This window comes from Zea mays, chromosome 1 (assembly GCF_902167145.1).
Source record: "Zea mays cultivar B73 chromosome 1, Zm-B73-REFERENCE-NAM-5.0, whole genome shotgun sequence".
In the NCBI taxonomy this organism is placed as follows: Eukaryota; Viridiplantae; Streptophyta; class Magnoliopsida; order Poales; family Poaceae; genus Zea; species Zea mays.
In genome coordinates this window covers 104,883,382-104,896,229 of record NC_050096.1, presented here as the reverse complement: position 1 = coordinate 104,896,229, position 12,848 = coordinate 104,883,382, and the positions used below count along the sequence as shown (strand labels likewise).

The 12,848-nt window shown below is 40.1% G+C and overlaps 1 protein-coding gene across 4 annotated transcripts; it reads left to right on the top strand.

Annotated features, from left to right (window-relative positions):
* The first annotated feature begins 2,592 nt into the window (after window positions 1–2,592).
* On the top strand, window positions 2,593–8,842 carry LOC103637726 (65-kDa microtubule-associated protein 3). 4 transcript variants are annotated; one of them, XR_004855290.1, is made up of 11 exons: window positions 2,593–4,826; window positions 4,949–5,158; window positions 5,340–5,495; window positions 5,598–5,753; window positions 5,838–5,939; window positions 6,486–6,605; window positions 6,717–6,822; window positions 7,253–7,333; window positions 7,434–7,525; window positions 7,629–7,644; window positions 8,574–8,842. XR_004855290.1 is itself a non-coding variant. In XM_008660495.4 (9 exons), exons 1-9 carry the CDS (start codon window positions 4,641–4,643, stop codon window positions 8,691–8,693), a joined length of 1,119 nt encoding a protein of 372 aa, XP_008658717.1. In that variant the 5' UTR covers window positions 2,593–4,640; the 3' UTR covers window positions 8,694–8,842. The 4 variants fall into 4 exon arrangements, 3 of the variants coding, with proteins under 3 accessions (XP_008658717.1, XP_020402032.1, XP_035819957.1); XM_008660495.4 differs by lacking the exons at window positions 6,486–6,605; window positions 6,717–6,822; XM_020546443.3 differs by lacking the exons at window positions 6,486–6,605; window positions 6,717–6,822; window positions 7,253–7,333; ... (1 more) ...; window positions 7,629–7,644; window positions 8,574–8,842 and adding an exon at window positions 6,075–6,454.
* The last annotated feature ends 4,006 nt before the right edge of the window (window positions 8,843–12,848 follow it).

Here is a 12,848-nt window from a genome sequence, read left to right as displayed (position 1 = left end):
AAGATACTACTAAGAATGGAAGCCATCAGCTCAAAAAGTGGAAGTGAGTTCACCGGAGGTGGGTGCCAATGTTGGGGACTTGTTCTCAAATGCTAAGAATTAAGAACAAGGCAACATAGAAAATGTTAAGTGTAAAAGTCCTTCGTCCTCCATAACATTATATCCCCTTGGAATATAAAGCATCTCGGACGAAGGTTACGAAGGACGTAGCTTCGTAAGCGTGACAATGAGGAACGAAGCATTCATATAAATCATGAGATATGAAAATACTTAAATGTTATCATAAAATCATCTCCATTTTTATTATTATAAACGAATGTAAATGACTCCAAATTACAAATGTACCTTCGGTCTTGAAGAATACAAGTGTGATGTGAAGGCAAATGACAGGTTCGTGTGAACAGTACGGGGGTACTGTTCATCTATTTATAGACACAGGACGCAGCCTGTGACGAATTACAATTATGCCCTTTACAAAAGTTTACAACATTATCTTAGACCTCTATGGATAAAAAGGTCATTCTATCTTTATGTCGGTTTGCAACGCCGAAGCTCTATAAAAAGGAACCTTCGGCCATTTCCTGGGGACGATTTCAGCCGAAGCTGCTTCTTCACGCAAGACCTTCGGCGCAACGAAGCATGGGCCCAACAATATATAAGTGCAGAATTGAACTAGTTTGCATAAGGTAAGTGCATAAGTTACTTAGAATTAAAACAATTTGTAGTCTTTACTAGATATACATGGATTGCTTTCTTTTATTTAACATTTTGGACCACGCTTGCACCATTTGTTTTGTTTTTGCAAATTCTTTTGGAAAGTCTTTTCAAAATCTTTTTGCAAATAGTCAAAGGTATATGAATAAGATTGCGAGAAGCATTTGCAAGATTTGAAATTTTCTCCCACTATTTTAAATGCTTTTTCTTTTGACTAATCAAAACCCCCCTGAATGAAATTCTCCTCTTAGCTTTCAAGAGGGTTTTAATGGATACCAATTGGAAGTATATTTAGATGATAGTTTTGAGAATATACCAATTGAAAACATACTAATTTGAAATATATCAATTAAAATTTTTGAAAGGTGGTGGTGCGGTCCTTTTGCTTTGGGCTAATACTTTCTCCCCCTTTGGCATTAATCGCCAAAAACGGAGACTTTGTGAGCCCTTTTAAACTTTCTCCCCATTGGTACAAGTAATTAAGAGTGAAGGATTATACCAATTTGGAGTGTGAAGTAATGACGAAGGATAAAATATACCGGTAGAGTGGAGTGGAAGCCTTGTCTTCGTCGAGTACTCCATTTCCCTTTCAATCTACGACTTAGCATAGAAATACACTTGAAAACACATTAGTCGTAGCATAAAAGAGACATGATCAAAGGTATACAAATGAGCTATGTGTGCAATGTTTCAATCAAAATTCTGAGAATCAAGTATATTTAGCTCATTCCTAAGTTTGCTAAAAGTTTTCTCATCTAATGGCTTGGTGAAGATATCGGCTAATTGTTCTTTGGTGCTAACATAAGTGATCTCGATATCCCCCCTTTGTTGGTGATCCCTCAAAAAGTGATACCGAATGTCTATGTGCTTAGTGCTGCTGTGTTCAACGGGATTATCCGCCATGCGGATTGCACTCTCATTGTCACATAGGAGAGGGACTTTGCTCAATTTGTAGCCATAGTCCCTGAGGGTTTGCCTCATCCAAAGTAATTGCGCACAGCAATGGCCTGTGGAAATATACTCGGCTTCGGCGGTAGAAAGAGCTACTGAGTTTTGTTTCTTTGAAGCCCAAGACACCAGGGATCTCCCAAGAAACTGACAAGTCCCTGATGTGCTCTTCCTATCAATTTTAAACCCTGCCCAATCAGCATCTGAATATCCTATTAAATCAAAAGTGGATCCCTTGGGGTACCAAAGTCCAAACTTAGGCGTATAAACTAAATATCTCATGATTCTTTTCATGGCCATAAGGTGAACTTCCTTAGGATCGGCTTGGAACCTTGCACACATGCATATTGAAAGCATAATATCCGGTCGAGATGCACATAAATAAGTAAACATCCTATCATCGACCGGTATACCTTTTGATCTACAGATTTACCTCCCGTGTTGAGGTTGAGATGCCCATTTGTTCCCATGGGTGTCTTGATGAGCTTGGCATCCATCATTCCAAACTTGTTAAGTATGTCTTGAATGTACTTGGTTTGGTTGATGAAGGTGCCGCCTTGGAGTTGCTTGACTTGAAATCCTAGGAAATACTTCAACTCCCTCATCATAGACATCTCGAATTTTTGAATCATGATCCTACCAAACTCTTCACAAGTAGATTTGTTAGTAGACCCAAATACACTACAAGAAACTGATAAATGTTCGTGGGTTTTGTTAAGAACGTGGGTACCGACGTTCTTATATCAGTTAAGTTCATGAGTTTTTTTAAGAACGTGGGTACCCACGTTCTTAAATTAAGTTCGTGGGCCCTAGCCAAAACCGTCGAACTTAACCTATTAGGAACGTGGGTACCCACGTTCTTAAATTAAGTTCGTGAGCCAACTCGAAACCGTCGAACTTAACCCAAAATACCTAGATCTCTATCCGGCGCCGCGAGTCACTTTCACCAGCTCTCACTCTTATCCGCCTGCGCGCCCACCGCGCCGCCCACCCGCGCCCACCCCAGCGCCCCAAATACCGCTCCAACCCTAGCCTCCCGCCACGCCTTTCGATCTCGGGCGGCCATGGGCAACTGCTGCCGCTCGCCGACCACCATCGCGTGGGAGGACGTCAGCTCCTCGCACTTCCCCGCATCCAACGCAAAGAAGAAGCCGCACCAAGCGCGGAACGGCGGCGGCGGCGACGGGCAGAAGCGGCTCTCGGTTCTGGCCGGGCGACGAGGGGTGCGAGGTCATCGGGATCGATGACAAGTACGTCCTGGACAGGGAGCTCGACCGCGGGGAGTTCGGGGTGACATACCTGTGTATGGATCGGGACACCAAGGAGCTGCTCGCCTGCAAGTCCATCTCCAAGCGCAAGCTGCGGACGGCCATCGACGTGGAGGACGTGCGCCGGGAGGTGGCCATCATGCGCCACCTGCCCAAGAGCCCGAGCGTCATGTCCCTGCGGGAGGCGTGCGGGGACGAGGGCACCGTCCACCTCGTCATGGAGCTCTGCGAGGGCGGCGAGCTCTTGGACCGCATCGTCGCGCAGGGGCACTACACCGAGTGCGCCGCCGCCAATGTCACCCGCACCATCGTCGTGGTCGTCCAGCTCTGCCATCGGCATGACATCATCCACCGCGACCTCAAGCCGGAGAACATCCTCTTCACCAATAAGAAGGAGAACTCGCCACTCATGGTCTCTCCATCTTCTTCAAGCCTAGTGAGTCACACCAACCGAGATCCTTTCCCAATTTCGGACGATTTTCTGCGCACTTCCGTGATTTCTGGTTTTAGTGGGAGGAAATTTGACGGTAGAGCTCAGAGTAGCAAAATGTACTTCTTTTTTCCTGCAATCCATAAAACATGTGGTTATTACTAGCTCTGCATCCCGGAAACAACTTGGTGGTTCTTTCATAGGCAATTGGCTATTACTAGCTGCAAGATAGTATTTGGTAGTGATCTGGTAGATACTGTTAATCTCCTTTTTTTCAGGATAATATCTAGTGGTACTGACGATAATTTTCAGGACATCGGTTCAACCGAGCTCTTTCTTCCCTATTACAGAGCATTTTGGTTTGATGAAGAATGAAAATATATTGTGTTGGGCTTTGCCTGGTTGGTACATCAAAGTCTTAGGATGTTTGTGGTGTGGTACACACTTTTGGGATTATGATGAACAATTAGTGGTGCATAAGGTGTGAAATCTGTTTAGTATCACATTCATTGTTATCGATACATTATTTCTTTGATGCTGGAAGGTGAATATGTGACAATGAGCACAGGTTCCGCTACTGTGTAGAAGTTATATAACACTGAATTGTTAGTATTTTGGAATTCAGAGTGCATGTGATATACATTCTTACACTTGAAGAATTATAATTATAAATTCATGAAACATTTAATAGTATTTACTCTAGGTAGAGTTCCCAAATACAGCATACGTAGTTACTTGATTTGCATCAACTTATCCAGTGAGCTTAGTGGTTAGGATTTGTGATATTGATAAGTAAGATAAAGTGGTACTATAGTATGATACTGCTGTGGATGTTTTCTTTTGTGACAGCGAACTCTTTATAGAGGATTCATGTCAGGTGCTTCTTTTCTTGCCCATTCTCTATGTGCTTTTGGTATTGGACCCCCACTCCCCCCATCCCCGTACCCACCCACACAAAAAGAGCTAACTAAGAATAGCCCATGTGCCATTTTGTCATTTAGATTTGCATCTTAAATGTTGATTATTTTATGAAATACTGTGTACACAACACGAGGACAGTCCACTCTGACTTAACTTACTGAGTCACTTGAGTATTCAGCTCATGGAGCAGATTTATATGTCACCGTGCAAACTTTGTTTTAAAGAAAAATGGTCTTATGCTGCTGAAAACTTGTCGCTTAAGTTATATGTCGTAGAAAGAAATTGGTACACTCAAATACCATCCAAAGTCTGCTCGGTTATACTTTATTACTCACGGTAAGGTCCCATACTTGGAGGAGATGAGAAAGAAGAAAGTTGAAAGATGGGACCAATTTGTTGATGTCATAGAGCAAATTAAGAAGGTTGCATCTGAAATCAGGCCTGCAGATTTTGTACCCTTTAGAATTCATGTGGATCAGTCTGATCAGTCTTTAAGAAAGCTGGAGGAGCTAACGAAAGAGCTGCAATCCCTTCAGAAGGAGAAGGTCAGCATCACTTGTTCAAATCCTCTTTATCTGTCTAATGAATATTACTCCCCATGTCTATTATTTTCCTTCAATACTCATACAAGTCTATAAATCTTATTGTCTGTGCCTGTTTTTAACAGAGTGATCGGCTGAAGCAAGTCATGGAACATCTTAACACTTTGCATTCGTTATGCGAGGTGCTTGGTGTAGACTTCAAACAAACAGTAAATGAGGTGCACCCTAGCCTGGGTGAGGCTGATGAATCAAAGAACCTAAGCAACTGTACAATTGAAAGCCCTGCATCAGCTACAAGCAGACTGCGTGAATTGAAAGTCCAGAGGATGCAAAAGGTTAGCACTCTTTGTATCACTTAAGAAATTTCAATGATTCAGCGCAGTCAACCGTCAATCTTTTTGATTATTCAGTGCATTCACTAGTGTCAAATTTGATTCTTCAGCACAGGCAACCCTCAACAATTTTCAATTATTTAGTGTCTTTAACATTGTTAATATGAAATTCTGAATGTCACAGCTTCAAGATTTGGCCTCTAGCATGCTTGAACTTTGGAATCTCATGGATACACCACTTGAAGAACAGCAGATGTTCCAGAATGTAACGTGCAATATTGCTGCTTCTGAACATGAAATAACTGAGCCTAACACCCTCTCTATTGACTTCCTCAGCTACGTGAGTTCATTGTTCTTCAGATATTGCTCATGCCACTGTTGCTATGTTTTTCTATGTTTGAGCTTGGAATGTTCTGAGATTGTATATTGGTCTAAAATATAGGTGGAATCTGAAGTTTTAAGACTCGAGCAACTTAAAGCGAGCAAGATGAAAGACCTTGTTATAAAAAAGAAGACAGAACTGGAAGAGCATAGGAGACGTGCTCATTTGTTTGGCGAGGAAGGCTATGCAGCTGAATTTCGCGATGAGGCTATTGAGGCAGGTAAAGATCATATCCTGGTTTCTGTCATTGTTATTACAGCCATAATTTTCCAGCCTATCTTACATCCCCTAAAATTACAGTTGGATGACACAATCATCAAAACCATTGAGACTGCTCCCAACAATGAACTGAAAAAAGCAAAAGAAATCATTCAACGTATTCGCCGAAGAGAACTTTACAAGGTAGTATGATGCTCATATACAAGTGTTGTTTTGTCATGCCATTTCGCATGCTTAGTATGCATAGGATATTCTGTTTTTAACACAGTTGTCCCATGCCATGAATTCATGTGAATTAATTTACTTCAAGGTGCATAGGATATTCATCATCGCACGAAGGCGAAGCACATTGAGATTGAAATCCACTTCATCCGTAAAAAGGTTGCTTTGTGGCACCTTCGAGTGCTACATGTCCCTTCTGCACATCAGTCCATGGACATCATGACTTAGGGACTGTCTGTACAGTTGTTTAGTGACTTTCAGTCCAGTCTATGCGTCCAGTTCTCTCCAGATGTGAATGCGGGACGGGTATTAGAGATATGTATAGTCTAGAGATATGTATGTACTTGTATTTCAAGGTGTATTTTGACTATACACATGAAAGTCACCCTTTCTATAACGAGTGTGAGGTGTTCTCTTAATCTTCTACATTTATGGTGTTGTATGATCAATTCAGTGTAACAAAACCATTGTGCTGATATGCTGGCTTTTCCTCCAACAAACTATCAGGCTGGAAAAAAGTTGCTTCTCATTACTAATTCAGATTTCCATTATACAAACAAAATGATGAATCATGCATTCAATCGCTTTCTTCCTAATGATGTGGGATGGAGAGATCTGTTTGAAATGGTAAGTTTTTATCTCTCCCTTATACCAGTTTTGTAGAAGTGTCTGTTTGGCAGTCATTGCTTACAACACACTGGAGACTTCATTAATATCCATTGATTCTTTTTACTATAGGTTATAGTCTCTACAAGGAAGCCAGAATTTCTCCAGCTTTCACATCCATTGTATGAGGTTGTAACAGATGATGGACTGATGCATCCCTGTTTTAAAGTAAATTCAGGTCAGATTATTCATGGTTCACGCTATTACTGTTGTGAACCAGTAACTCATAGAACCTCTAATAATTCTTTTTCTATCACTGTGAATGAACATGTTTCGTTCCAAACTTTTTATGCGCCCAAGTCATTCCTGTTATGGTATTATCTGGTTCATTATCTGACACTCATCAATCCTTAGGCTGTTGAACAACTGAAGTAACCTTGTTATGGTATTATCTGGTTCATTATCTAGAAAAACAGCTGAAGTAACCTTGTTATGCATCTTGTAGGATGCAGTACAACTATTCCACTCTTACTAGAATTTATGCTTGATCTATGTTTCTGTTCAATAGATGCATAATGTAGCATCAGTAATGTAATGGTGTACTTATTGCTTAAGTTACTCTTCCTTTTTGTGAAAGTATTGAACTGTTCTGTTTCTTTGAGTTCCAGTTTTGCAACCAGTATTCTGTTCCAAAGGACAAACTAGAGCATTTCAAAAATATTACTGCACAGGACATAGTTTGTTCGCAGGTTTGCGCTTTTCACATTTTATTAAGGTTGGCTGAAATAAATAATCTGGCCTCTCAGAAAAATTCACACCCTTTTTTAATGTTGACTCAACTGTCTTCAGAAATCTTCTGAGGTGCTGCTGAAGGAAGAGGATGTTGCAGTAAGCAATGTTAAGATAGATCTTACTCGTGGAAAAGATAACCCCCTTGAAAGGTTTTTGATATTTGAATGGTACTTAGTTCTCTTATTGATTTGTCTGAAACATTGAAACTCTAATTGATTGCATTCTTTTATGTATGTAACAACCAACCACCAGCATCAAGTTCTTTAAGGTAATCACTTGCTTCTGGTAAACTTATATGTGTCTTGATTGATAGCTATTTCAGTAACTATGATATCATTTTCTTGGAAAAACTATGAATACATGTCCACCCTCTATCTGTAATATTGCCCAAGTAAAACTTAGAATCCGCTCTTAGTAATTATAGGAGAATTGTAGTACTTTTCTTAAGTTTTCCAACAAATTTTGGAGCACTTGATTTGGTGGTCTACAAGTCAAGTTATGGCTGTTTGAAATGTGATGTTTGAATCTGTCAAAAGTCTGGACAGCAATGTTTGTTTGTATTAACTGACTTTGATACACATTGAATCACCTTGAGATTATTATAAATGAGTTGTAGACAATTTTATTAGCTTTCTAAAAAGTCTAGGATCACTTGATTTGGATGCCTGAGACTCCAGTTATAGATTTTTGAAGTGAGTAGTCGAATTCTGTCTAAATCTGGACAGAATTTACGTTTAGCACTGTTTGACCTTTCTAAAGGTCGAATCTTGTTATGATGATAATACAAAAGTTATAGAGGACTTTAGAAGCTTTCTAGAAAGTCCTAGTTTACTTTTTTTGATGCATATCTTGTGAGTTATGAGCTAAACAAGTAGTTGTTGTCCTGCTGTCCAAAAATCAGCAAATATTAAATTGATTGATTGGAGTCTCTTTTGTGTGGGTAACTATATTTGGTTAGTTCTTGTCTTCATTAATGAAGTCTTGTGATCTGAACATACATACTATGGTGGCGCGAGTGCTTTTTAGCTCTGTCTTTCTTCTGTGTCTATCAACCACTCTAATCCTACACGTTCCAATGCACTTTATGTTTTCCATCGGATTCAGAATTCAGTTGTTTAGTATAAACTCTATATATACATTAGTTTAAAATAAAACTCAAACTTATTGTATTTATGAGAATTTTGGTTTATTTTGTAGGATTCCGGCTCTCATCAAGTGACTCCTCCCCTCACGATGACTTTGCGGACAGATGTCTCAATTCTAGTGGTGGAGCTACGAACAACAATCCGATGTCCTGATCGAGAGCGATGGAGCTAATGTTTGAACTTGTGTTTGAACTTGTGAACTATGGATGTGAACTTGTGTGAATTTGTGAACTTATGTATTTGAACTTATGTGAATTTGTGAACTTATATATTTGGACTTGTGTGAATTTGTGATATGAACATATATCAATGTGTTTGAAATCTGTATTGTATGTGATATTCTGTGTTGCATGTGATATTATGTGTGTCTAATTTTTCATTTCTGTATTTTTTATTTTTTTCTGGAAAAGGGTTAAGAACGTGGGTACCCATGTTCTTAAGGTTAAGAACGTGGGCACCGTCGAACTTATTGTGCAGTCCTCGCAGACCCACGCAGGACACATAAGTTCGACGGCCATGTGGCCCCGTCGAACTTAACCGTAAGAACGTGGGTGCCGTCGAACTTATGGGAAAAAATTCGATGGCCCCCGTCGAACTTAAAAACGCACGTTCTTAATGTTAAGTTCGACGGTACCCACGTTCTTAATATTAAGTTCGACGGTACCCACATTCTTAATGTTAAGTTCGACGGGGCCGTCGAACTTACTTCTCTAAGTTCGTCCAAAAATCGCCGTCGGCTATATTCGTCGGTAAACCCACGTTCTTACGGTAAGTTCGACGGCTTATTACATTAAGTTCGACGGTTTTTCACCCACGTTCTTTAACCAGATTCCTGTAGTGATATGATATCATCAACATAAATTTGGCATACAAACAAATATTTTGCAATAGTTTTAGTAAAGAGTGTTGGATCGGCTTTTCCGACTTTGAAGCCATTAGTGATAAGGAAATCTCACAGGCATTCATACCATGCTGTTGGGGCTTGCTTGAGCCCATAAAGCGCCTTTGAGAGTTTATAAACATGGTTAGGGTACTCACTATCTTCAAAGCCGGGAGGTTGCTCAACATAGACCTCTTCCTTGATTGGTGCATTGAGGAAGGCACTTTTCACGTCCATTTGGTAAAGCTTAAAGCCATGGTAAGTAGCATAGGCAAGTAATATACGAATTGACTCAAGCCTAGCTACGGGTGCATAGGTTTCACCGAAATCCAAACCTTCGACTTGTGAATATCCCTTGGACACAAGTCGGGCTTTGTTCCTTGTCACCACACCATGCTCATCTTGCTTGTTGCAGAATACCCACTTGGTACCTACAACATTTTGATTAGGACGTGGAACTAAATGCCATACCTCATTCCTCGTGAAGTTGTTGAGCTCCTCTTGCATTGCCAACACCCAATCCGAATCTCTTAGTGCATCCTCCACACTGTATGGCTCAATAGAGGACACAAAAGAGTAATGTTCACAAAAATGAGCAACTCAAGATCTAGTGGTTACCCCCTTATGAATGTCACCGAGGATGGAGTTGACGGGGTGATCTCGTTGCGACTCTTGGGTGTGGCGATCTTTGACCCTAAATTTCTTGCTCATCTTCCTTGTCTTTGTCACGGTCATCTCCCCCTTGATCATTGTCCTCCTCTTGAGGTGGCTCATCCTCTTGATCTTCATTTTCATCATCTTGAGCTTGTTCCTCATTTTGAGTTGGTGGAGATGCTTGTATGGAAGATGATGGTTGATCTTGTGCTTGTGGAGGCTCTTCGGATTGTTTAGGACACACATCCCCCATGGACATGTTCCTTAGCGCGACGCACGGAGCCTCTTCATCATCTAATTCATCAAGATCAACTTGCTCCATTTGGGAGCCATTAGTCTCATCAAACACAATGTCACAAGAAACCTCAACTGATCCAGTGGATTTGTTGAAGACTCTATATGCCCTTGTGTTTGAGTCATATCCTAGTAAAAAAAGTCTTCTACAGACTTAGGACAAAATTTAGATTTTCTACCTCTTTTAACAAGAATAAAACATTTGCTACCAAAGACTCTAAAATATGAAACATTGAGCTTTTTACCGGTGAGGAGTTCATAAGATGTCTTCTTGAGGATTCGATGAAGGTAGAGCCGGTTGATGCAGTAACAGGCGGTGTTAATCGCCTCAGCCCAAAACTGGTCCGGAGTCTCGTACTCATCAAGCATGGTCATCTTCATGTCCAGTAGAGTTCTATTCTTCCTCTCTACTACACCATTTTGTTGAGGTGTGTAGGGAGAGGAGAACTCATGCTTGATGCCCTCATCCTCAAGAAAGCCTTCTATTTGTGAGTTCTTGAACTCCGTCCCATTGTCGCTTCTTATCTTTTTGATTCTCAATTCGAACTCATTTTGAACCCGTCTCAAGAATCCCTTTAAAGTCTCTTGGGTTTGTGGTTTTTCCTGCAAAAAGAACACCCAAGTGAAGCGAGAATAATCATCCACAATTACAAGATAGTACTTACTCCCGTCGATGCTTATGTAAGCTATCGGGCCGAATAGATCCATGTGGAGTAGCTCAAGCGGCCTGTCGGTCGTCATGATGTTCTTGTGTGGATGATGAGCGCCAACTTGCTTTCCCGCTTGACATGCGCTACAAACCCTGTCTTTCTCAAAATGAACATTTGTTAGTCCTAAAATGTGCTCTCCCTTTAGAAGTTTGTGAAAATTCTTCATCCCAACATGGGCTAGTCGGCGATGCCAGAGCCAGCCCATATTAGTCTTAGCAATTAAGCAAGTATCGAGTTTAGCTTTGTTAAAATCAACTAATTATAGCTGACCCTCTAATACTCCTTTAAATGCTACTGAATCATCACTTCTTCTAAAGACAGTGACACCTACATCTGTAAATAGACAGTTGTAGCCCATTTTGCATAATTGAGAAACTGAAAGCAAATTGTAACCTAAAGAATCTACAAGAAAAACATTGGAAATACAATGGTCAGGTGATATAGCAATTTTACCAAGTCCTTTGACCAAACCTTGATTTCCATCCCTGAATGTGATAGCTCGTTGGGGATCTTCGTTTTTCTCGTAGGAGGAGAACATTGTCTTCTCACCTGTCATGTGGTTTGTGCCTCCGCTATCAATAATCCAACTTGAGCACCCGGATGCATAAACCTGCAAAACAGTTTTAGGCCTTGTTCTTAGGTACCCAAACATACTTGGGTCCTTTCACGTTAGAAACAAGCAACTTGGGTACCCAAACACAAGTCTTGGAGCCCTTGTGTTTGCCCCCAACATATTTGGCAACTACTTTGCCAGATTTGTTAGTAAGCACATAAGATGCATCAAAAGTCTTAAATGAAATGTTAGGTTCATTTGATGTAGTTGGAGTTTTCTTTTTAGGCAATTTAACATGGGTTGATTGCCTAGAGCTAGAAGCCTCATTCTTATACATAAAAGCATGGTGAGAAATAGAATGAGATTTCTTAGCATGAATTCTCCTAAGTTTGTGTTCGGGATAACTAGCAGGATATAAAATATAGCCCTCGTTATCCTGAACCATGGGAGCCTTGCCCTTAACAAAATTAGACAGTCTTTTAGGGGCATTAAGTTTGACATTGCTTCCCTGTTGGAAACCAATGTCATCCTTGATGCCAGGGCGTCTCCCATTATTGAGCATGCTTCTAGCAAATTTAAACTTTTCATTTTCAATTTCATGCTCATTGATTTTAGCAGTTAATTGAGATATATGATCATTTTGTTGTTTAATTAAAGCAAGGTGATCATGAATAGGTTCTACATTAACATCTCTACATCTAGTACAAATAGCAACATGTTCAACAGTAGATGTAGAGGGTTTGCAAGATTTTAATTCCTCTATCTTAGCATTTAAAATTGCATTCTCATCTCTAAGAAAGGAAATAGAATCATTGCAAACATTTAAATCCTTAGCCTTAGAAATTAAGCTAGCATTTTCAGTTCTAAGGCTAGAAATTGATTCATTCAATTTATCAATCTTTGCAATTAAACTAGCATTTTCATTTCTAAGATTGGTAATTGAATCATGGCAAATGCTAAGCTCCTTAGTCAAGTTTTCATTTTTCTCTACTTCCTGAGCATAAGCATTTTTTACTTTAACATGCTTTTTATTTTCCTTAACAAGGAATTCCTCTTGGCTATACAAGAGTTCATCCTTCTCATGAATAGCACCTATCAATTCATTTAATTTTTTTTTTGCTAATTGTTAAGGTTGGCAAAAAGAGTAAGTAAATCATCTTCATCATCACTAGAACTACCCTCATCACTAGATGTAGTATATTTGGGGGTGGTTCTAGTTTGTACCTTCTTCTTTTT